This window comes from Primulina tabacum, chromosome 10 (genome assembly GCF_025594145.1).
Source record: "Primulina tabacum isolate GXHZ01 chromosome 10, ASM2559414v2, whole genome shotgun sequence".
In the NCBI taxonomy this organism is placed as follows: Eukaryota; Viridiplantae; Streptophyta; class Magnoliopsida; order Lamiales; family Gesneriaceae; genus Primulina; species Primulina tabacum.
In genome coordinates this window covers 3,349,302-3,376,163 of record NC_134559.1, presented here as the reverse complement: position 1 = coordinate 3,376,163, position 26,862 = coordinate 3,349,302, and the positions used below count along the sequence as shown (strand labels likewise).

General features: G+C 33.8%; 3 protein-coding genes across 3 annotated transcripts; all 3 read right to left on the bottom strand.

The window, feature by feature from the left end:
- Positions 1–68: 68 nt before the first annotated feature.
- LOC142505935 (protein TEEBE-like) lies at positions 69–2,410 on the bottom strand. Its single transcript, XM_075619078.1, has 3 exons — positions 2,215–2,410; positions 1,134–1,631; positions 69–697 (listed from the first exon to the last, which is right to left on the bottom strand). The coding sequence occupies exons 1-3, from the start codon at positions 2,291–2,293 to the stop codon at positions 171–173; spliced, it is 1,104 nt and encodes a 367-aa protein (XP_075475193.1). The 5' UTR covers positions 2,294–2,410; the 3' UTR covers positions 69–170.
- A 4,664-nt stretch (positions 2,411–7,074) lies between these two features.
- Positions 7,075–21,899, bottom strand: LOC142505292 (protein SEMI-ROLLED LEAF 2-like). Its single transcript, XM_075618215.1, is given in 20 exon segments — positions 7,075–7,477; positions 7,978–8,151; positions 8,972–9,100; positions 9,171–9,305; positions 9,393–9,599; positions 9,728–9,855; positions 10,408–10,480; positions 13,990–14,139; positions 14,232–14,633; positions 14,728–14,760; positions 14,763–14,882; positions 15,065–15,357; positions 15,473–15,669; positions 15,766–15,962; positions 16,605–16,652; positions 19,010–19,138; positions 19,420–19,534; positions 20,276–20,391; positions 20,791–20,865; positions 21,409–21,899. Coding segments are annotated over 20 exon segments (2,976 nt in total). The 5' UTR covers positions 21,544–21,899; the 3' UTR covers positions 7,075–7,357.
- A 606-nt stretch (positions 21,900–22,505) lies between these two features.
- LOC142505678 (polygalacturonase-like) lies at positions 22,506–25,374 on the bottom strand. The gene is made up of 9 exons (XM_075618761.1): positions 25,121–25,374; positions 24,774–24,905; positions 24,164–24,325; positions 24,007–24,033; positions 23,693–23,900; positions 23,509–23,590; positions 23,317–23,425; positions 23,070–23,186; positions 22,506–22,960 (listed from the first exon to the last, which is right to left on the bottom strand). The coding sequence occupies exons 1-9, from the start codon at positions 25,313–25,315 to the stop codon at positions 22,727–22,729; spliced, it is 1,266 nt and encodes a 421-aa protein (XP_075474876.1). The 5' UTR covers positions 25,316–25,374; the 3' UTR covers positions 22,506–22,726.
- Positions 25,375–26,862: the final 1,488 nt, after the last annotated feature.

Here is a 26,862-nt window from a genome sequence, read left to right as displayed (position 1 = left end):
GATTCAGAAACAAATGTGGAAAAAGACATGAAGGCACGGGAGACGGGCAAAAGAAGCATGCTACATAGTGGATCATCCTCGGCCTACATCTCTTATATTAATGAAGAACAAAAATCTTCATAGTTTGTGCAAATACAGATACGCGATATTAGAACCCCATTACATATATATTAAATCTTAGAAGCTGGAAAAACGCAAACTTCGTCAAGAACTGGGCCGCAAAGGGTTCCAAAGTCATCGATCTTTGTATGGTAATACGAGCTGAAAAATGTTAATCTCGTCCGGTTCAAAATAGCCGTGAACTGGAAATTGTAGGTCTTGAACTTGCCCTTCCCTTCAGATTGGAAGGGAGCTTTCATGGAAGATTTGGCAGCAAATGCTTCGACCAACATGGATCCGTGGCACCCATTCTTTGCATCGCCAACAGAGAAGGTGAGAGTGTAGACTTTTTTTGGAACTGTTCTGATTACTTGTGCAATGGCACTCTCTCTTCCTGCTAGAAGTTCCACCGCAGCTTGTCCGAATGGGACGTTGAAATGCTTGGAATCTATGAACTTCACAGCCTTGAGCGACTCAATGATCCAGCCAGGAAGTGGGGAAGTGACATCTTCTTGCTTGGGCGGAAGGAGGACGCCATTTGAAGAGTTGATCAAAAGACGAGGACCCTCCTCAAAGCCATGATTCTTAACGAGGTTAGCTGTAGAAAATTACAGAGGGCTACTCAAGTTCAATGGCCATATGAAATCCAACATGCATGTCATATGACAGGTTTGCTTGCTTACCGCTAGCTAATTTTATGAGCTTTATTAATGTTTTATTAATGAATATAATAAATAGGTAATTAAACTTGTGAATCCGATTATAACTCGAGCACTAATCCAAGAGAACTAACATCCAACTCGATCATAAAGATTTACAGTCTAATTTCAGTCAAACTGAAGCAAGAGTGCTGTTTTTTTTTCCACATTAGGAGCCAAGCTCGAGCTTGCTTAATAAATTTCGAACTCGAACTTGAATTGAGAATACCAGACATTTTAGCTTGATTGGAGAACTCTAATTGTAATAATTTCAACCGCTCAGCATATATGAATTTAGATCAAGAAATAAACTACTAGAATTCGACAAAATATAACCTTTAGTGAAGCCTGGAGGAGAAAGCTCTTTAATGGCAACAACATCCAACAAAGGGCCACAAGCTGGATTCTCTTGTTTCCCAGGATTCTCAAAAGACACCTTAGCGAAATTGGAATTAGCCCTGAATCCCCAGCCATAAATATCACCACCATTACTAGCATACAGAGTTTGCAAGGGAAGATCCCCTGTTTGAGGGTACACAGAAACTCTCAACACCTCCTCTTGTGCACAAGTTCTTGATGCACCAAATGTGAGCGCATAAAACGAGCCATTTTTTACAGGGATAGTTTGGGATATCGAGGCCTCGTTCCCAAGGCGCACGGCATGGATGCCGTGAGCAACAGCGAAGTACATCCCTCCAGGCTGAGGACCGCCGGAGATGTACTCAACCAGGCCATTGATTTCCCATTTTGGGAGTGAGAATTTGCCTTTCAGGACAGTTTTGTTGATATCAGTTGGCTTTGGTGTTTCCTCAAAGTTGCCATTAGGGAGGAGTCCTGGAACAACGTCAAAAAATGGATTTTAAGCTTGAGTATAATCAATTTTGTACCTATTTCTTGAACCAGGTACATAAATAAGTGTTCGTTGGAGAGGAAAAAAATTGATTTTGAGTTCACCAAGCTCCAAATAAAGTAGGAGGAGCTTCGGCAGCTGGCTAATTAGCTCAGTTTTAGATTCATATTATCCTGAACAGTGGCTTTCATGAGATTTATATATGTATTTAATGCTACTTAACATACATATCATAACACTGATATTTCATACTTCAAAAATTAATTCAAACAAGTGAACCTATTCCAGCACTAAGCTGAGTTGGAACGCAAGAAAACCGCTCCACTGACCACTCACCTTAACACACCAACTTAGAATCATTAGAAAAGGCCAAAAATAAGAGATTCGAAACTCTATCCATCCAACAGAGCATATCCCATAAGATACCGATGAGTAAGATTTCAAAAAGATCATATCTTTTGAACGAAATGTTCATTTTAAGAATGGTCAATAACAATGCAGTATCAAAGATCTACATCTATACAAACACATCGGACTCAAAAATACAAACGCAAGTAGTTAGCATACCTTCTGAAGGAGGTGGTGGGACAAGAGCAGAAACTGTGTAGAGAAAGTAGAGAGTAAGCAAGAAGTGAAATTTCACCATTTTTTCCCACAGAAAGCACAATAAAGAAATGCAGAGGAAGCAGAACCGGTCTGGTACAATGCCTCAAGGACTGTAGTTATAGAGCTAGCTTGTGAAGATGGTCGAATGCATTATGTACACGTGTTTACTACATTTTACGTTAATATATAAAAACTTTACATTGATATCAATTTAGTTTATTTTTTTTATAGAACAGCACACACATATATATATATATATATATATATATATATATATAAAACCAAATCAGGTAACATTATATGGTGAATTACATAACACCGAGGCTTCGAGATTAGATAAAGAGACAACGTCTTTAGCTAATGTATGAATAACGTTGGTTGATCTTCTAATAAAAACAAAAAAAAAAAAAAAACAAATTGGTATTCAAAGCTAATTAATTTAGTTCTTTATTTTCGAAAGAAAAAACTAATTCTTGAATCTGAATGGGTGAGGGTGATGCAGTAAAGCGATGATGGCTTGTCTGTTTTAGAAATCAGAGCCAACCTTTCTCCTGGATCAATGCAATATTTTATGGGTAATTTCATTTTATTTTCCAAATAGACCAAAAGAGACTTATTTCTACCTTTTTTATGATTTCACATGTTCTCATCGAAGACTGAAACAAACAAAAAAATTAATAATGATGTGCATGTGCATAGGAGGACTTGAGGGGTTCAGTTGTTATTGAAATTTAAAAATATTTTCGTGAGATGGTATCATGCATCCTTATTCGTGAGATGGGTCGTCTCTGTTCATATTTATAAAAAAGTAATAATTTTTTATAATGACTTAAATAAAATATTCGTCCGTGAGACCGTCTCACAGTGAGTTTTCGTGAATATTGCAAAAAGCATGAGAGGTATCACGCCAAGGGTTCATAATTGAGTTCGGCTCTCATGTGATAACTGCTCCTGAATAAGATTCTATTATTAAGGAAATAATCGAATTGAACAGAAGATTATTTATTTTATTATATTTATATTCGAATTTGAATTTTCATAATTTTAATTGACGAATTATTAATTAAAATTGACATGGAAATATATAATTCATTTCAAAATGATTACAGATTATTGACAACAAATAAATGATGCATGTGATGATTCTTAAAGAAATGTAAATATTAACGCGTTATATTAAAGTCGCATAATTGTTAATAAATTACCTGTCGAAAGGAAATCTGCTCGGCAGCACCACTGAATTGATTGTGCAATCAATGAATTAAGTTTTGTATATTTTTATTATTGGTCGCAAAACAACAACAACAATAATAAGACCAAAACTTGTGTGAGACGGTCTCACGGGATCGTATTTTGTGAGACAGATATCTTATTTGGATCATCCATGAAAAAGTATTACTTCTTATGCTAAGAGTATTACTTTTTATTGTGAATATCGGTAGGGTTAACACGTCTCACAAATAAAGATTCGTGAGACTGTCTCACGAGAGATCTACTCAAATAATAATAATAATAATAATGTGTGTGTAGTAGATGAGAAAATAAAAGAATAACAAATGTTTGTTTCTATATATGACCTATATTTGTTTTTTAATATAGAAATATGTTTATATCACTGCATCATAAATATAAATAAGACAGTATCGAACTCGATTTTGGATTGATATGAACTTAACATGATTTCAGAAATTAAATCATATCAAGTTTCAATCACTGGAGAAAACACTTACAAAAACAAAAAAATATCTGATATTACATATTTTTTTGAAAAATGGCAGCACTAGAATTTCTTTGGGTTTAACAAACAAGGACAAATTGTATTTACCATTCTAAACATAGGACCTTAAATGTTTCCAAGGACGATGTTTTTAAAAATCGAGCACATTTAAATTGTAATTTTTCGCCTTTCGTTTTTTTTTAATACGATTTTAAAACATCATTAATTTGATAGTATTCGCGTAATATATTTAATATTAAATGTTTAATAAAAAATATATTATTAAATGTGAAGTATTTTTGATTTTTTTAAATTTAAATTTGAATTTGATTTCTCTTAAAATATAAACTATATTTAAATTTCTACATTATTATTTCATTTAATTTCAATTATATTTTTGAGTTTTGTGCTATTTTTATATATTAAGTTTTTACCATTCTCTAAAATATTAATCAAATATAAACTTTTTACATAGCAACTTTTAGTTTACATTGTTATCGTGAACTTTTACGATGACGGTTCGTAAATTATTATTATTATTATTATTATTATTATTATTATTATTATGTATTTTAATCAAACTTTAGTATAAATATTTTTTAACATGTTTTCACAAATAAATAAGAATTTTAATCAAAATTTATTCATCTAATAAATAACTATTCTTTTTTACTTTTTAAAATATAATTATTTATTTTTAAACTTTTGGTAGAAAAAATAATATGTGATTTTTAATATTTTAATCAAACTTTACTATTAATATTTTTTAACATTTTTTCACAAATAAATAAAATTTAAATCAAAATTTATTCATCTAATAAATAACTATTCTTTTTAATTTTTAAATAATATTTATTTATTCTTAAAATTTTGGTGGAAAAAATAATATGTGATTTTTAAATCTTTATTTATTTTTTATTGATAATTTCACTCAATTGATATATAGGATACAATGATAAAGAAATTAATTTGAAGATATAAGATTATTATCCTCGTCTGAATATGCCTAAAAATCAGCAAAAGACAGAAGTTGTCGGATATAATTAGTGATATCTGGTTTATCCCACGTTGAAAAGGAAATAAGAAAATGGAGGTTTACAAGGAGAAACCGTGTTAAACAAGTAGTTTTTAGCGTGAAGGAAACTCTCCAAAATATTATATATATATATATATATATATAAGTTTGTAAAATATAGAAATATTATATTTTCTCAACCAAAATTATATTTCAAAAATTGAGATGATATCATCGATAAAAAAATATATTTTTTGAAAAATATGTCACTAATTATTAAATGTTATCAAAGTCGCGTTGATTTAATAACTTGATACCAAAAACAATATTTCCAAAACAATATTTTAATGATTTCAGTTGAATATATGTAATATAACATAAATGTTTCGAGATAGAATTTTGATTAAAAAATAATTCAATTTTATTATAAATATATAACATAAATATCTCAAATCAAATTCAATTAAATATCTCAATTTAAATATACCTATATAACATTGAATATATTCAACTCTTCGAATTTTAACTATTTAAAATCAAAATATCTAATTTCGAATTTCATTAAAATATACTTATAATTTTCATTTTCTCTAGTCTCTACAGGGCACGTAGCAACTCGAAGAGTCAAGACACGCCTTTGTATTCAGACCAAACTATCCTTTATTTTTCCTCCTAAAGTATTTTAATCTGTTCTTGATTTTTATCACATGTTTTGGTCTTAAATTATAAATATCGTGGTTGTGTAAGAAGGAAAAGAGGAAAAAACCATACACGTTATTTTGTCCAAAAGGGAAATAAATGTCCCACCACCTTTAACTTTTTCTTCTCAAAGATTCAAAGCTATCTTCATTACCCATCCCTTCACCCATTCTACCATATCCGTTCGACTTGAATTAATTCTAAGTTTTCTCCAATCACAAACAAGTCTTTTCAATTCCATGGCAGCCCTTACAATTGGCCATTTAAGCCTCTTCGGACACAAAGCAGATCTGATTCCCAGAAAAAATTCAAGAAGATTAGTCATATTCTCTTGCCAAAATAGTGATCCCACTGATCCCTTTAATGATCAGAAAAGAAGCATGGAAAAGATCGAAGAAAAGGGTATTTTTGAGCTGAGTTTTTCGGGTATCAAGAAATTTGGAGAGGGATTGAGAGATCATATGAGACCAAAGCAAAAGGGTGATTGGAAAGATATAACTTTGATGAGCCTTTCTTTTGCAGTGTATGTGTATATGTCGCAGAAAATTGTTTGTGCTTACTGTGTGTGGATGGCCATGCTCAGGCAACCTTGGTAATATATATATATATATATATATATATATATTATTTATAGCTCTTCCTCTCTAGTCTTGTGCTACTGATTAATAAGCATATGTTATTTTCATGTAAATTCTTGTTTGATATGGCCAAAGATGAAGGTATGAATTTGTATTGTAAAAAAAAAAAAAGGTTTCTGGAGACAGATCATTTTAACGGCTGAGGCTGAATCTATCGAATATCATAAATCCACATGATATAAAGTATAAACCTTTCAATTTCCGTTCCACAGTGCAGAAATTTTGTTTTATTTTAAAGTTTAAACAATATACGAATGGCACGTGCAGTTAGAAAAGTTGGGCATGAAATAAGCTACCGTGTCCATTCCAAACAAAACAAAAGAGAATACTTTTCAACAAGTTCGAAAAGTCATTGTTTACTTGAAAAATAAAACAAGAAGTTTTTTCTTTCTTTTTTGAATGCGAGTTGAAATTGGTTCCAGATCCGATGATGACAAAACCTCCAACATAAAAAAAAAAAAAAAAATTAACCGAATTAAATTTTAAACACAATATCTTAAACAATTTTCATGTTCAAAAGTACTGGTGTTACCCGTGTCACAACTTTCGTTGCCTTTCTGGACTCAACTTTTGAAAGCAAAAATAATTAGATTCATAAGAAAGAAATTTATGCGAACTTTTCATCATTCAATAATGAGTTTTACTCCTCGTGTTAAAATGACATAAAAGTAACGTGGTGCCGTCAAATGAGATGTCATCTGATATCATTCTAATAAAATAAAAAGAATTATAGTAATATATTACAACAAAGCTCGCCAAAGAAGAAACACGTTTCCACATTGTGATTCAACAAAAGTACGTCAATGGGTGGGGTATTCAGAAAATCAACAGACAAAACTTCACAAATTTTTGTTCTTCGCTATTTATTTCTTATTTCATTCATCTTCGAACTCCGTGTAAAAAAAAAATAACGAACTGATGGATACGCCTGAATTGTACACATCTTTTCAAAACAAAAAAAATATATATATATCTTCTCCAAGATTTACCAGCAACCAACCTCGCAAGAATGTGAGCTAACCAAATTGAAACGTATCAGCTTCCAGCTGCTTTCAAAAAGTTATCATATGGACTTGAAGCCGGTAGAGGAAGGGAGAAGAGATGATGCTGAAATTCAGCAGAGCAAGGCATAGCAACAATTTCAGAAGAAGGCGCCTGAAACAAAATGGCAAAATGAATCACTATAATATGTGAAGTTATATAATTTCATGTGCTCCTGGAGTAAACTACACAAACACACTGAACAGTGAAACTTAACAAATGGATATATTATATTTAATCCTCCCATTAAGTAACAAACAAGAATTTTAAACTAGACAAATGATAGTTCCAGCAAAGACACATGGTCTGACAGAGAATCTTAGGGGAAATGTGTTATTTTTGTTCTTGATATGTTGGCATGTAAATGATAAAACACAGACCTTTTTTAAGATACCCAAATCCATAAGACAATTAAAATCATAACATAGTTAAATATTAAATAATAATTTTTGATCTAATTTAAATAAGATAATTAGAAATGAAATGCACCCAGATGGCATAAATCATAAATATGGGATATTCCAGGTTGACTCATTTGGACAAATACCAAGACAGGGTACATGTAACACGTTATAGACAAACAGATGGCGAATAATGTTCTCTTGAGTGTTGACCTGACTAGTGAAGGTAGCTGAGATCTCTTGAAACAACTGGGCACTCGTGATATTGGACATGACTTGCTGCTTCGCAATTTGAAGAGATTCACACTGATTTGCCATATCCTTAAATGGCAGGTCAGAGGGGGTTGAGACTGAAAGCCGCACGACCTCTTTTGTAGTCTCCGATACCTGAACCAACATCAGTATCATGATTTTCGTAGTGCTGTCACCATGAGTGATGGTTGCAACCACTTAAACACAAAACAGAATAAAAATGACCAAAAAATGTTGAATCAACAAGCACAACAAATTTAAAAAATCATTTTTCCATTATGTTATAAAAGCAAGTGCCCGTTTGTGTCATCCTTCGTCAAGAATACCTTATTGAGTGAAATATTTCTTTTCAAATAAAATATCATAACACCGGACATTCTGTTTCTTAGAAGAAGGTAATGTACTAACACAGCTGCAATTGTAAAGACATTTTTTTATCATTTTAGATTGACCGGGATTTAATGCTTTCACAGCTTCAAAAGTTTATCCTATCATGAAATTTATCAGCACAGCATGTATAAACCTCCATTTTTATTTGAAATCATTGCTTGAGTTAAAAACTTAGAAATCAATTGTTAAATCAATTTCGACCTTGTTCATAGTGGGGAAAAAATCTGGCATGCATAACATCTTCTGTCATCATCTAACTATCTAGTTTAATGCAAAGGCCGCAGACAACTTACATGGAAACCATAATAACACAAATTATTTAAAAACATACTAAACTGTAAATTATTTATACGCCAATTAGTTTTTCAAGATTCTCAATTGTAAGGAGTTATCATGTCTTGTTTCCAATCACAAAAACACACACAGTTCAATTGAAGGTTAACAAAAATAAAACGCATAGCCATATACGAAATATGATCTGGCTGGTCTTTCAATGAATGAAATTTCTGGCTGCTAGGCAAACCATTGAAACCAGAAGATATAACATAACAATTATATAACATACCATATCTATAAATTGGTTGACACTTAGGAGGTTGGGAGATTCCAAGGTCAAAGGGGAGAAAATATCTGTTTGGCTTTCAAATGAATCAGTCGGAAAGTCATAATTTATTAGCAATATTGGATGTTTGACCTGGAGACAGCACAAGCAAGGAGATGTAAGTTTTAAGAAAGAAAATGAATCAAGCACTTGATTAGAATACCTCTGGAGAAGATTCTTTTAAACCAAATTGATAGATTTGCCCAGGAGTTTCAGTGACTAGCTGAGATCCCAAAGGGCATACATCATCAGGAAGAAAATCTTTAAGCAATTTCTCCTTTATAATGGATGACTCGGCCTACACAAAGATCTAGACAATGAGATGTAGACTGAATAACTACTAGCAATGGTTCTACAGAAGAAAACAGAATAATAAGATGCATACACCGGATAGATTCCCCAAATTCTCCACTACCATGTAAGCAAAAAATTCTGTGGATTGGTCCTCACTAATTTCTATGGCTGCGAGTGACTTCATAGCATCATCATCATCTTCTTTTGATCCATAAACTTTCTTCATATGGTTTACTTCTGTCTTACTATCTACCGCCTGCAACTTACAGTCATCGACCAACTGGAGAAAAGGATCAACCTGTGGAGGTGGTTCATTAAACATAGCACACATTACACTTTAGATTTTGGGAAACCGCATGGCCCAAATGAAGATGATCAAACGCCTGCTGCTGAAAACTGGTCACAAATTAATGCCAGTTCACCTACCGTTTTATCACTCAATGCAGCCTTGGCAGATGTAACAAGAGGGCGAAAATTATAGGCTTCCGATAAAAAGAGGATCATTGAAGTAGCCAAGGTGAAAAGAGACCTACGACGTGATGGTTGAAGTGGTCCTAGAAATGCAAGAAAAACCATTCATGTGATTATTCATAGACGAATCATTTATCCACTACAGGGGGGGTGAACTCAAAAATCTCAAATCAATTGTTATTCGGTTTTGCCTCATGCTGCACTTTAAACTGAAATACAGAAAATCACCCAATCTCCTAAATGACATCTCTCATTCACATCATTCACATATATTTTACAAGGATCATATTCCATATATCAAATAAAGAACAAAATCATCCAGATTAAACACTATTCCATACATAGTATCTTGATTATTTCATTGCAAAGACATATTCAAGGACTTTGTGCAGATCTCACATGTTAGGTGGGCTATATCATTTCCGATAGAGGTTGAACCGTTAAAAGGGGATATTGACCGAATAAAAGGAGCACGGTCTCTAGCATTGCGCCCAAAATATTTTCTATGATGCACTATCGTGGTTTCAAAATGTGAAATCGGATTTAATTAGTTAACTTCCTTCAAATGCTCAACAAATTTCCAATTAGCAAAGAGAAAAACATGCCACAGTTCAAATTCGTTGATAGGAATCTACCTCCTTGAAGAGATATGCTCCTTAGGGAAAACGCAAGTTGAAAACTTCGAATGAGAATCTCATGACTAGACTTCTGAAAATGTGCAAAGAGATGGTCAGTAAATTTACATGAATCATGAGAATAGGGTTGGAATCGTTTTGCATTATTTATTCAATCAAAATGCATACAGCAAAGAAACAAAGTGAACAACTTTTCATGGGAGCAAATAGGAACATCCATGACAAAGATGCAAGTGAAACACAATGATATCATATAATTAGTAGGGTATCAGCTCAACAAAGTATGAATTGGTAAGAAGAAGTAAGTTTTAACGCAGTATATATAAACAGATGACTTTTAATTTTATGACGGAAAAAGCTCGATATTTCAAACCTTGAAAGCATGCATCTCAATCTTCCAAGCTACGGTATATTTGAACTGTCTCTAATTTGTATCTCGATTCCTAATGCAATTTTGTTGCCTTCTAATTTTTTTGTTTATTGACAAATTTGTTTCATTTGTCTGCTTACCCTTTTTTCTGATATCAGAAAAGAAATTTAGCAGAGAATTACTGAACATACATGTTAAGAGAATGAGGTGACGACCTCTAAATGATAGAATGCAGTCCATCGCACCACCACAAACTTCCATACTAATAAAAAAAATATAACACGCATGTTCATCTTCTTTCCAAAAGCTATTCATGATACAATTTTTTTATGCATCACAAATAATATACTCCAAAGCACTCCCAAGCTCTTGTTTTATAATTGTGTTTTATATCACGTTATATCTATTTAAATGCATAACATGAGAGTAAATTATTTGCAACATATTTGAAGAGCACATATAATCTATTTTGTGAAACATATTATGGAACATTTGGGACAGAAGATTTGCACCACACTCCAAATTCTTGGGAGCAACCACTGTGCCAAGACAAATAGCCAACGGATATTTTTTAGAAACTTAACACACATTTAAAGAGCACGTCTTTTAGCCTGGATTACTGATACCAATTAAATTTCCGAATAGCTCAAAAACAAAAGTACAGAAAAATAGCAATCAAGAACAGATAAAACCCAATATATTCAGCAATCTGAGCAATAACACTCAGCCAAGGAAATCAATCCTTTCTCAAGAGAAAATACTGTCTCTTGCCCTTGCCCCAGCTTGCAGTAACATACCGAAAATAAAATGCCTCTCTATTAACTCTAGGCTCTAGCCTTATATAAATCAATCTTCCCACTGGCCCGCTTCTCCCCTTCTCCAAGTTACTAAAAAATGGACAATTTGAATGATATGCGCCTCCTAGGCCCAACTTTAATTGAACCCGTAAAAATTACTCTCATTACAGGAGACTTCAGAATTCTATTGAGATGTTGGTAAAACAAAATAAAGCTAATCCAAAGTAGTATTGAGTGTGCACCAAAATCTCTACCCTTTAGTCATCAGATTGGACATGAGGTTCTACAAGTTTGCTGGTATGCATTGGTATGAGAGCTTGTTATTATGAACATGAATACTATGGGATAGAGGATCCTCAGTGCTGAGAATATTTTCAGTAGCAAAAATGTGAGGTTCCTTTTACCTCTTTCTACAGCAATCGTGCAACGCCGCCAGCAGCCGGAATAATAGTGCAGCAGCTTAGCAATCTTCTTCCTTCAGTCTATTAGACTCTTTCCTGCCATGAATCGGAAGTTATCGAGCTCGATCCACTTGTTTTTCCAGCTCATGCGCCCGTGAGATTTGATTCGGTTTTAAGTAAGGGTTTTTTTTCAATCGATTCTTGGTTGTTTTGGTGAATTAGTTTGTATAAGTGAAGTATTAAGCTTTTCTCCTATTTTTTTCCAGCTTGTTTTCTGACCGTGAACAGTAATTCCGGAGACATTTCCGGCGAACTACCTCTGCGAGATCACTATTGTGCGTTTAAGCCTCTTGAAATTCCAGATTTTGAATGGGTTTATAGGCTGCTTGGAATTTGAATTTTTAACCGAGTCGATTTAAATTGTTTTAGTCAGTTGGAACTTGGAATGCAGTATATTGGAGTATATAACGAATTTATATTGTAGGTTATATCGTTGGACGAGTTCATCAGAAAGTCCTTAAGAAATTACTGTGATATTGTAAGTTATAGTTGAGGTACGCTCAAACCTATATTATTATGACGCTTATATTGGCGTGTAAAAATATTCAGTGGATGTTGTTTGCTATTATGTGCCTTGAACGTTTATTCTGATGCATTCATGTATAAATTGTATTGACATAACATATTGAGCCTTGACTCCTTTGACGGCGATTTATGTTGATTCTGTTGAGATATATTGAGTCATCAGAGGGACGAGTGGGTAAGGATTAGCCACATTCCCAGATGACAGCTAGGGACGAGCGACTTAGCTACTCGCATTTCCGATGCTACGTGCATGGACGAGCGGCGATTTGATGATGCATTCTGTCGCGGGTGGCCACTGTTATTGTTGATAATGCTATTCGTTTGGACTCCGTTTGGTATTCGTTATTCCATTGTTACCATTCATGCATCGCATATCATTGCATTTACTTAGTAATATTACATGTCTTTTATATACGTCGTAATTTTACTGGTTTGTCGTACTGGGGTCCGACCCCTATTTTTTTTTTATGTTTTGGTTGTTTTTTATGCCATAGCAGGTCATTACAGGGGATTTGACGAGTCTGGTGGAACGTTAGCGAGTTGTACCTTGTAGTGGAGTTGGTTTGTGTCAGAGTTCCCAGATATCTATATATTATACTAGTTTGATACATTTTCCAGGGAGATGCCCTGTGTAGCTGTATGATGATGTTTTTATGTTATTTTGGATTTTATTTGTGGTATGTTGTGTTTAGTCTTGGCCATGCGACTGTAGGATATTTGTTTGGTTGATTGTGAAGTTGATGTTATTTTCGAGAGTATATTGATGTTGTTGTGTTTTGAAATTTTTGGGATATCCTACTTACGGGGAGGTCGTGCCGAAATTTCTGTAGGTCCAAATGAAAATTTTAAACTCGTTTTCGCTGTTTACACCAATCAATCCTTGTTGTTTGGTAATTATATATTAATTAAGAGCATGGGCCCTCATAGAAATTCAGTATGCTAGAGTGGCTCTCCTTCAACATGCTACAGGCAATTTTAGAACCAAGAGATACACTAAACCACAAATTGAGGTCCAACACACTCTAGGACCTTAAGTTTGCAGAAAATGCCACAATAATTACCTGGTTTATATTCTTATATATTCTCATTAATTAAAACATGTAATCACCAAAATAAAAGCACCATCAAATATCATCTTATATATTATCCCTTTAGTTAAAATAGTATTAACACAAAATTATATTTGGCCAGGCGCATAGACTTATTATAGGTCAATATTGATGGGATCATATTTCATACCATAACATGGATTATACTAAGAGATAAGAATGACCTTAAGGCTTAAACTGTCTTACTCCTATTGAACACAAAGAAAAGCGAATGACAATGACCTTAAACTACCTTACTCCTATTGACCACACAGAAAAGAGAGAGACATTGTGCATAAAACACTAACAAATTGTGGTTATAACCTGAATCATGATATTACCTTATTTTGTGAAAATAACATCACCAAGCCGTAAGTATGAGCAATTGCTTCATAGTTTGCAGGGGAGTTCAAATGAAATTGTGCCTGCACCCAGATTGAAGAAAGCAAAAGGCTGATTTGTCTGGTTTTCAATTTCAGAGATATTCCATTCTGCATAAAACATATAATCTTATGATAGATGCCAACCAAACAGTTTTGTAAGTGTTCTTTGAGGACGTTCAAACAGCATTAAAGCAAAATACCGGTTCCGTATCCAAATTACCCATTGTTGGTGGAACTGATTGCCTTTTGACACTTATGTTTCGACTATAGCTGGATGTCAGACGTGCAAGCAAGGACTGATTTTTGGCCTTTTGATCTGTATCTAGCAAAATTTCATCCGCTTGTTCTAAAACAGTCCGCGAGATACAGTGTTCTTTTCTCATCTTTTCAAAGAGAGCTGCTGAAGAGGAAAAGGTGGAAACGGATCTAGATAGTGTCCTCTGTAAATCAACAGGTTTGACAGAAGATTTGGAAGCAGCAAAAGGGCAAACAGATGATGGAACAAGTACGACTGTAAATACGCGATGCGCTCCAAGCCTTATTTCATGGTCTTGAGACACCATTGCTAGAAGTATTTGATGGAACAAAGCCTCAGGGAAAGCCTATAATAATAAAAGATATATCCAAGGAAGATTTCCAAAATAAATCAAACAATATACTAGAACATATCATATTTTAAATATGTACCAAACATGCCTTATTTTGGTATAATATATTTGGTAAGAAAGGAAAGCAGCAATCTGAGCCGTGCGGTAGACGGCACCAATTGTGTTTCTAGCCATGACTGTTATATTTGAAATGCTCTCCAACATCATTGACATTAAATCCAGAATGGGACCAGCATCTCCAACCTATCATGTATTTGGTAACAATATCCAAAAACCTCTTATTAGTTAGAACATAACTAAACCAGAGTCTGCTGCAGGCATTAGGCATCACATGTAATGTAAGCAACATTAAGCTTTCAATTGCAAACAGTTAGCTCCCATGCTGGTTATATCTATCCGTAATGGACTGGAAACGAAAAGGTAACCTTGTGAGACATTTGAATGAGGCACTCATCGACGACTGCATAAAGCTTCCTATTCCATTGAATTACTTCTTCTCCAAGGTCCGAGTCATCAAGAGAGCAGTGAATACTTTTCCTCAGATGTCTCATCATATCACTAAATGCACCGATAATTGTCACAGATGGCTGTGCCTTCGTTGCTTGAGCCAGGGAGGTCGCAAGCTGCACAATATCTATCTGCATATGAGGTATTCTCAGAACATTCTTGTGATCAAGATGCTTAATTACGGTAGAGAGCAAGAAATGAGTGTTGTAATCTGCATTCACAGTAACCAGAGTAATTAAATACACAGAAAATCCCAATGATAACAAAAGGCTGATTTGACCTTAGCCTATCACTCAAATTTATCATGCTATAGAAGGGGAAAAAACCTGATTTCTCCATTATTGATTGCATGTCCAGCAATACTGAAAGAGCGAGCCCATGATCAGGAGACCAGAGATTGCCTTGATCGAAGTAGCGGAATAATGCCTCTAGAACACGCCGTACAGTTGTAGCCTCTCTGGCCAACTTCACCATGTTATGCAAGCAGACTCTTGTCCAGAACTTAGGGTTTCCACTATCTGCTCTGTTTACAATAAAGGAGTCGGTCATGGTGACAAGAAGATTGAAGTAGCTGGCAGAAGAATAAATTCATTACAAACACCTTGGAAAGAGGAATTACAAGGTATAGTAGTCTTTTTCGTGGACAATTCTCCTCCAAGAAATAGCTCTTTTCATGATATCTGATGACAGCAACATTTCGTTTTCAGCATTAAGCACTTGTTGAACCCTACTGTTCTGCATATTCTGGCTACCATTATTCGAATTATTGGACTCCTCAGAAGGGACTAGACAATTTTCCAGGACAGCAGACACAACCTGATCTTTTGAAAATAAGAGTAATAATTGAGCATAAAAGTAGCCAAAGGCACCTTCGGATGAGAAGGAAAATTATTGAGACAAATTCCAGAAAGGGCATGGACATTTACAAGACGCCAATCTAAAAGAATAGCCGACAGTACAAAGGGGCAAAAGAATGGGCAAATAGAAAAGAAGAAAATGAGCTGTTCTATCTTTCAAATCTCCTATCTTAAAGAAATTTGTACATGAGTATGAGTGCCTGAAATTTGGAAAGAGTTACAAACTCTAAAAGATCAAGTCAAATGTAACTACTATCTAGCATTAAAAAGTGTTCACCAATCCCATTATGCTGTTGTATATAGCTCATCTTAGTGACACTTGTATCGTCTTGGAGAGCAAAAATAACAAATAAACAAATGCCTATATCATAGTTATCAGCATGAGTTAAATATGTGGCAGTTGATTCACAAAATTGTATGATACAAAGTGATACTACAAGTCCCAGTTGATTGCAATAATTCCCTACAATGTACCAATTGAAAAGGCCTCATTAAAGAGGAACATGCCAAACTAGTCCAAATTTAAAAAGGCATCTAACTTTGAACTTTCAAGGGAGTGCCAAAAGCACCAGCAATAAATAAACTATCAAAAAATACTCACATTGTCAAAGTCGGTTGAGATATAACAAAATTCACCCATGAACCAAATCTGTCAATCGAATGATTAAGGAGAATTTGTCAGAGCAATATGCAACTGAACTCTCTTTAGCGGAAACAAGCACAGTGGAAAAACAACAAGAAAGAAAAAAATCAGAATTTCTATCAATTCAAGCATATACCGAGAAGAAAAAAAGCATTTACCAAGAAGTAGAAAATGCCATTAATTTCTTCAAATGCAAGTTTCTAAAGTCTTCGATTTTCTATGAAACAAAATATGGAACTAGGCAAGTATCATGTTGTATACAAGAAAACCTCATTAAGACAATTATTGAAGCCATGCACCTAGCATTCTTGAGCCAACATCTAGGCTCAGTGCTTCAATTAAATACAGGACTGGCTTGCACTTGTGCTTGAGGTAAAGCTCTTGACTTCTTCAAATGCAAGTTTCTAAAGTCTTCGATTTTCTATGAAACAAAATATGGAACTAGGCAAGTATCATGTTGTATACAAGAAAACCTCATTAAGACAATTATTGAAGCCATGCACCTAGCATTCTTGAGCCAACATCTAGGCTCAGTGCTTCAATTAAATACAGGACCGGCTTGCACTTGTGCTTGAGGTAAAGCTCTTGACTTGCTAATGTGCAGGTGTCTATTAGAAGAGAATTTTCTTTTCAAACTAAAAAAGAAATGTTCAAATCGTGTTTCAAAAGTGCAGCATTTCAAAAAAGCATACAAAACGTCAGCACAACCTGTTTTTTAACCACAAATGAAGCTCTTCTACCAGCTCAGTCAAGCCTTCTCTCGTACTGCCTCTATCCTATCATCTAAAGAATTTTGTCTTAAATTTTATTCAAAATTTTGCGAAGTACATATTTGACTGTACATGATGAATACTCTCATGAAATTCTATACTATTATGGGTTAAAACTTCGTGACTCTAATACCTCTGCTCTGTAGCATATCACAAAGCCCAAAAAAAATGTTACACCTCAAAATTTTTAAGAGGATGTTTTGTGAATGATGGCATGTTTTTGAGAATTGGGACTAAACAATAAATAACCAAGATTTTCGATTGAGAAATAGTAAGATATCCGGAACAAAGTACTGGATGGTGGTGATAAAATGAATGTATGTGGAAGCGTAAAACTCAAAAATGAAGCGAGAGATAAAATGAAACAGAAATGTCATCATTTCAGCCTTGGGAGTCCTGGTAGTGCAGAGTTGGCACTAGAGGTGGTATATTCTAAACCCGGAAGAGAAGAGGCTAACATCTATTTAAAGTTAAATTCAACTATTACAATTTACAACTATGTAGCCATGGGATAGATGCACTTTCTCAGATGTTTCTTGAAGGACTAGACCACAATACACTCCAAAATGTTGACATTTATAAGATTGCTGACAGACAGACTCAATTACGGACTGGAGATCATCAGCCAGGTACTGTTAACGCATGAGAAGAAATTTGGTCGCTTGGAGAAGCAAGACACAGTCTATTGTTTCGAGGCTCGTGTGATGGTTGATGGTGTATTTGAAAAGGCTACTTAGTTGCACATTTCCATTTAAGAGCCTATCTGTGATGTTTTGTGACAATAAATCTGCAAGTAGCGTTGTAATAACCCAATTCACCACCACAAAACTAAGCATATTCAGCTTGATTATCACGATACTTTGTACGTTGAGATAGACTGTCAACACATCAAGGAGAAAACAGATTGTGGGATCATCAAGACTGTTTACACAACAAGTAACCAGACTGCCAATATCCTTATATGGATATGATGCCTTGCATCATTATCTACTGCCAAGATTGAGGAAAAATATAGACATCATAGGAATCAGTTATATCCTTTAAGTTTGTTGTTGTCAATCCACATCTTATTTCTATATGGTTGTATATAGCTTGATTCTTGCCCAAGAATAATCATCTGTTTGAAGGGGTAACAAAATAGGGGAATTGGTAAAATAACTCAGCATATCTATCACTTTATTCTGATTTAACGAATGATGATCTTCACAAACTGCCAATGAGAATATATGAACCAATGCACTTTTGTACTTCTCTATTTCCCCTTGCGATTCCCACAGAACAAATCCCTATTTATATATTCGATTTCCTTCTCAAAATTTGTGTTTGAAAAGTAAATAATGAAACAGATGCCAATTCTTTACCTCTACTTTCTATCAAGATTGTAAAGGTGTATAATATCTCACTTTTCAGTTCTAGGGATACAGAAATTTATACATGGGAACAGAACCATGCAAAATATCAGCTGCTCAAAAGCAAAGGCCTCGAGTGGTAAAGGGAAAGATCCCTTTAATTTTTCATGCTGTTACTTTTTTTTTAGAAACGGTATTTATTTGCTGCTTGAAATATAAAAAATGTGCAAATGATGAAGCTTACCAAAGAAGAGAGTGCTTGAAGGCCAGCACAACGTAGTTGCAGCATCCTTTCATCATTACCCATCTCTTGAGCTAAAAGACAGAGTTTTGGAATCAAACCCTCCAAGTTGAACATATAGGTACCATCCCTCTAAAACAATAAAATGAGATCACATAAGCATAGAAAGCGGCATAAAGAATTTACCATAAAGAATTCGAGATCGGATTAGTTTCAAGGAAACTAAGGAATGGAGGAAGTTGATGGAAATTTTTTCCTTTTGTTGTTTGGTTTCCTGATCCAGGTCTTAATATCCAAAAATCGTCAAGTCCTTGCTACCTTCTACGTAATGTTGTTAACTATTTCCACCCAATTTTTTTTCCTTTCCTTTTTGTCATTTACCAAAGATTAAGCCGGGGGAAGAGGAACAATACCTGGTTATTTACAAAGTCAAAAAGTGCCCTGCAACCATTAATTCGCATCACATCGTGTCTCGTTTGATCCAGTAAGATGTGTATTATACTGAGAAAGCTTCCAGCAAACAATGGCCTGCCATGTAATACTCATGATATACAGTGAAGCGAAATCATAACATCGTGAAAAAAACTTGCTGCATAACATCTAAAAGGGTTCTTGATGATCATAAATACCAGAAGATTGCTAATGCTGATGGCATCTGAAAGATTCACTCAGACTGATCTTCGTTAATTTCATAATTAGATTTAGATATAAGTTAGGTAACCTTGCTGTTTCGTCTAATTAGACGGTAACTTCCTTTAATAATCCTACAGTTACTCTTTCCCAATTTTCAAAAAAGTGAGACCACTTAAAATTCTTCCACCAACGAACTCCTTCTAGAAAATCTCTTTGTAATAATTATCACAATTAAACATTGTTCCTGTGGCATTACCAGCTGCAAGACTAGCCTGTGACCAATCGTGTGCGCACAGAATCTCTCAATATCTCCGAGCCACGAAAATAAATATGCTGGGAAATTAATTCAGTAGAGTTAATGAAAATTTTGATGCAAGTGTGTGTTAACTTATAAATTAGAAACATCTCCCTAGCATTTAAGGTGATGCAAAGTCAAAAGTACAAAAACTAAGAGAGAGTATCTTGCAGTATCACATAATTAGAAAATATGAGCTTTATGACATGTATACGTGGTGTAAATTTAGAACTCCAATATCGAGGTACAAAACATACAAATATCAATGTAACAAAAGCAACCAAAAAATAAAACCACCGAACAGTAACTTTTAACTGAAGAAAAAAGATAAATGAACTCACATTTGCTGCTTGCAAGACATCAGCAGCTTTCGATAGACACAAACGACCACTTTTACAGACTTGAGATTTTCATTTCTCAGTTCGCGATAACACCTTTGCTCAAGCAAAGTTGTAATCTGATTATAAAATCATAAGCTGTCATTACCTGTTCGCAAAGTGTGCTCCAACTAGAAAAAAAGGTGATAAAACCAGCAAATGATAATAAAATTTACAACTCGAACGTACTTCAAATTTGAGGCGATCTGGGTTAATTTAGCTAGCTATGCAGATACGAACCCAAACAAAAAAGTCTATACTTCGAACCATGAATTTAATTATTGTGCTAAGACAATAACCAATAAGATATTAAATTTGAAAAACAAGGTCTTAACATAAACACCCAATTTTTTCCACGAGGGGATAAAGGTATGGGATTGCCATGACACAATGTTGAAAAGTCATGCATGCACACTTAGTACACAGCGAAGTGGGAACCAACCAGTTGTATTCTGAGCATATGATCAAAGCAACCTAACCTTGGGCACGCGTAAGGGATTTTTTGAAGCATATTCACACAATTTACTGATTTTACGGTCATTAGGTTCTTCCTCCTGTAAAAAATAAGGGAGCAAATCAGTCAGATGATTAGATAAATTTGATATTTGCATGCTCGATCTACAAGAGCATCTAACAAGCTAACCTCTAGTTCGCGCATGAATACCACAAACTAATAGTGTGTAACAAATTTAACATTATATCTGCCTCAATGTAAGTGTCTGGTCAATGGTGCCAAATCATCTTTTTTTTTTCAATTACAATTCAAATATCTATTAAGATATATATGAACTTCAAGCAACATAACGATATTGTGTTTCAAAAGTTAAGAACATAAAAATTTGTGAGAACTAGTCCAGTGTGACATTACACAAACATTTAAAATCGATAGAGAACTCAAATCGACAACGTAGCATTAACATATCAGCAGAAAAAAACAATATTTCCTCTGACGACTTTAAGAATTAAACATCGTACATCCAAAATAATTTGAACGATATAACTCAATGATAAGCAAATAACTCAAAAAAATTCACCTTTTCTTGAAGGAAACTTGACAGTAAAGACAAAATCAAAACATCAAATGAAACAAAACTAACCATATTTCGCTGGAAAATTTCTGCCAACAATTTCTTATAACGCTTGACAGGGTGCCGCGATCTCGATCGCATTGCAGGGCAACAAGTACATAAAGTGTCACAAACGGGCATAACTCGCTTCGACATCACACTCATTTAAATTTTCTCAGCCCTTTGAATCCACACAGATGAAAAATTAAATCTTTCCGAAAACGGGGGGAAACCATCAATCGCTTAGATAATCAAATCAAAACCCGAGAAACTGATTTTAGAATGGAATGATCATCAAGAATAATGGGGGAGATGAGGACCGGAAAGGGATCAGATAGATCTGGGAAACGGGACCGGAATCGAGATGGGATTATTGAGAAAGCGTATAATTAATCATGGATCGAATTGACAAAAGGGGATGAAGAGAAGAGGAAGATGTCGGAGAGTTTTGTTTTTCAACGGCCTCCGACTTGTGCGAATGACCGCAGATGTTTCCCATTTCATGTGCATTGCATGGTTGACAACACTTATAGAAGGTGGGTGTGGTGTCGGCCTTGTTTTTTCTCATGCCATGTTTGGTTGTGTAACGTTCATATTTTCATCTCTCAATTAATATATACTGGTGCACCGACGCATGCATTGATTGCTTGTATAATATTTTTTATAATTCATTTGATTTATGTTTTGATATATAAATTAAAAAATAAATTGAAAAATAAAAGAAAAAAATGATCTCAGTGAGAATTGAACATATAACCTAAACACCAAAGAACAATAATTCTATCCGCTAAACTACATATAACTTGCATTAAAACTTTAACATTTTATTAATATAAATAATTATTACAACAGATCCATGACACCAAAGTTAGTTACTTTAAGTGTCTCAAAATTAATAAAATAGTATAGATTTGAATAATATGATAACCCAATATTGAAAATTTAATGTGTTTTATTAAAATTATCACGTGACCATCTTTGCAAAATGTCGTGTTAATACATTTGAAGTATATAATTCAAACCAAAAATCGAAAAGAATCCTAAAGAACAGAGAAATGTGTAAATAATACTCTTATTTAAAATGAAATATTGTATAGATATTATACAACTACCACCTCCGCCGACGCCATCACAAAACCTCATCTCCAAATGAGGTGAGTGGTCGGCTATTCTATTTTCTACGTACATCGAATTGACCCAAAAACGAAACATGAATGACGCACATTAATCTTGAACATTTCAATATAATGATAAATAATATATCTATAGAATAAAAATGTATTTCGATTATATACATATATATGCAGTGTGTAGCATATGTATATATGTAAAAATCAATTAATAATCCTTATGCATGCGCAGAGCAGCGTGGGAAGGAATTGGCTCCGGCTTTTAACATTGAAAGCTGAGAGCAAAACGCTTCGGCCTTTCCATCTTCTCCGTGTCTGCTCAATTTCACGTTTTCCATGTAAAGATTTCTGCATGGAAACGATTCGCTGCAGCTGAAATTTATGGCCACTTTCGAAGAACTCGTGCCTCTTATGTTTCTGTACATTATGTTCTCTACTTGCACTGCTGAATCCTGCATTCAATATTATTTCATTTAGATTAACAGATTTCACATACTATACTATACATATATATAATTTTGGTCACTATATATATATATATATATACATAGTAATTAGTACCTGCTTGACACATTTTTTACTTTTGTCACAGTAGTTTTGGTTTATGATTATGGGATTGGAAACATTCTGCATAAGGATGTCTTCAAACGCGATGTTTCTTGCACTTCCACTCCCTCCCTGCACAATTTCACACACTTGAATTACTACACATAAATTTTTAGCTCGTGTGCGCGCGCGAATATACGATATACTCTTATATATCAGAGCCTAGCTATTTGAGAGAATATGGTATGAATTAATGTTATACCTGCCAAGTTTTTATTCTGACTCCATTAGTTGCTCCTGTAATCTTCACACCCTTTACCAAAATATTTGAAACATGGTTTTCCATATTATTTTCACCTAAGCTTCCAATGCTGTAAATCAAATAAATTAATTAAATCTTTATTAAAAAAACAATGATTAAAAATATCCAGAAAAATTAAAAGTCACAAATTACCTGATTCCATGGCCTGGTCCACACATTATGTTCTGCACTTGAACGTTACTTGTTCCATTTACTATTGAGATACAATCATCGCCTATACATTGCAAAAATATCAGAAGATTCAATCAAATTCATAAAAACTGGCTACAATAAGTTTTGCGATATTAAAAGAAATTAACTGAATGAACCCATTTACCAGTTTTAATTATAGAGTCGAGGATATTGATATTTTGTGTTTTGGTGATGTGAATTCCATCCGTGTTAGGGCTATCTCCTGGTGTTGTTAATCTTAGGTTTGAAGCCTCGACGTCGCGACAACCGTCGAAAACCACATGCATTTGTTGTGCATTTCGTATATTTAAATTCGTCATCTTTAAATTCACACAGTTTTTGAATGTCATAGCCTGCAGTTAGCAAGAAAATTACGTAAATTAAATTATTTAATTAATATTCATTTTTTTATATATTTGAATATAATTTTTATTTGACGAATGAAAACAAAGACGTTACCGTTGGTGCACTCTGCGTTTGGCAAGGCTTCAAATGAAAAGAGAAAATATGTCAGCACATATATATTATTACGAAACAAAAAAAATCATATTCTGAAAATAAATAACTAATATTTTTCATGAATTAGTTAAAATAATAAATTTAAACATATATATACCTTAGTTTTCTTGATTTTGCAAGAATTTTTCCACCATATTTCACCATTGCCATCTATAATACCACCTCCCAAAATATTCATGCCCGCAACATCTTCGAACTTTATCCATAGTCTCTTAGGGGTGTCATACATTTCCGATGTTGCCTTTATTGTACCTTGGATCTAAAATGAGAGAATTAGATCGTGAATTTACAATAAACAATCTCATGCATATTCAACAAAAATCTACTATTTTGTTGGAGTGTATTAACATAATTGTACGAGCTGTGAAAGCGATCAAAACATAACATTTGGGCTGTTGTTCGTACGTTTAAAAGGTTTGAGTCATTACCATAAGCTATAGTTTTTTCGTAAAATGACAATCATTCGTGATATGTTTATTATGTAATGCATGCATGAAGTAATCGCCGGCCAAACAAATCGAGGCAATCATTTTTCTCAGATAAAAAAATCCACATGTTATATTTAATTTAACCAATATATATGCAATCAAATTTTTTTCTAAATTATTATATATATAACATATATTTGTTGAAAAAACAAATCGCATGTGTATTTAATTTTTAAAATTTATATGTGCATATGACGTAAGAATGTGTACGTAACTCACCTCCATAGAAACAGAACTCTTGCAAGGGCCTGGAAAATTAACATGTTTAATGTAATAAGTTTTTCCTCTCGGAACCACGATCGTCGATGGATTCGTAGAATTACAAGCCTTTTCCCAAGCTCTGCTGAATGCCTAGAAAAGAAACATGAGAACGTCAGGAACTAAATACTAATGATATTGGTGAAGAACTGATAGCTAGAATCGTAACTACAATTTATCTAACAGTTTTCAGAAAATATTTTTTTAAAAAAAGATATTAATTACATAAAATAAAACAAGTTAGAGTTCAAGTTGATAACAGAAAAGGCGATATGTGATAGAATACAACAAACTTTAATGAATCAAACCTGGGCATTGTCTGATTTTCTGTCAGCTTTGGCTCCGAAATCTTCGACATTGATCCTCACCTGTTGTGATATTATAGGCTGATTGCTGTGATGTTTGGAATTTTTTCGATGCTTGTGGGTTTTTCTTCCATGACAAGAGGACGAACACAATAAAATTATCAAAAGTGAGACAAGTAAAATTCTGGGCATCATCATTTGATACTTTGGTAAGAAGAAGAATATAATAATTATATCAATCTTTTTGATCGAGCAAAGGTAGAGTGCATGGATTATACACAAAAATAGCAGCAGAATGAATGCTTTTATAGACGTGAAGAAGAAAGACGAAATCTATATATTTCCCACGAGGAGAATTAAGGAAACGGTAATGATTGATTTCCTGGATTGCTTGTAATGAAGAATCACCATTGGTGTGCGGTGTTGACTGTACAGGTAAATTTCAACTGAGAAAATCGAGTAATAGTTAGTTACTCTTACATTAAGCTTGTTTTTTGAAGCAACCGTTATTATATTATATATTGCTTCTTTACCAATATTTTACGTGTGGATTTTCAAACAAACAATATGTTAATGACACAACATCATTAATTAAAAAATATTTCTCTTATGAGATGGTATCACGAATCTTTATCTGTGAGACGAGTAAATCCTACTGATATTCACAATAAAAAGTAATACTCTTAGCATAAAAAGTAATACTTTTTTATGGATGATCCAAATAAGATATATGTCTCACAAAATACAACCCGTGAGACCGTCTCACACGAGTTTTTGCCTTAATTAAGAACTTTTTATGTGAAAGCCAGTCCAGATTCCCAAGTCCACCCCGTTTTATTAATTAAGTTAAATAAAAAATAAAAATTTATCATCTTCATCCATCTCTCTCCCCGTTAATCACCGTCTCAAAAATTCAACACTAATATTGCCAACCTTTGAACGGCGATATTTCATCCGTCAGTTGCCAGAATTTTAAATTGAGACCAGTTTCGGAAATTTCTCGACAAGGGCGATCCATTGTTATCCATTTCGCATGTGTTAGTCTTGACCACTGTAATGGTAGGTTTGTGAATTTTTGGGATGTCTTACTTACGGAGAGGTCATGCCGAAATTTCTGTTGGCCCAAAAAGAAAATTTTTACTCGCTAATTAATAATGTTGGTCATTAAACGCTAATCAAGAGCACGGCCCTCACACTTTAAGGTTCTTCAGACATGGCTTTGATAATCAATGTTTTGTGCGTAATTTTTTGCAAATATAATGTGCATGCATGATTAAATACAGTTATTATGGTCGTGTTGATGCAAATTTTTGGCCAATTATCTGAAACTTAATTAGTTGCAGAACAAAATCATAAATTTGTTCTTGTTTAACTTAGATAACATAATTAATTTATACGGTTAAGAAACACTAAATCGGAGAACGTTCACCAATCTTGGGCTTTTGATTTGTTAGATTTTCTTTTTGTGATAGATATACTGGTGAAGAATTCACACCGCTTTATTGTCAAATTTAGTCTCTCTCTCCAAAATAATATAATTTAACGGTCAATTCTATCGTTAATTTTTGGAAGCACGTGGTTAAAAAAATTTCTCATGTGTGTTTGACTATGTAATTATAAATTTTAATAAATATATTATTCATTTAGTTGTATGATTTTGACAAAAATGACAAAAATTGATCAAAAAAATAGTTGCATGACTAATATAACTGATTCAACGAAACAAGTAAAATTAAAAATATCAC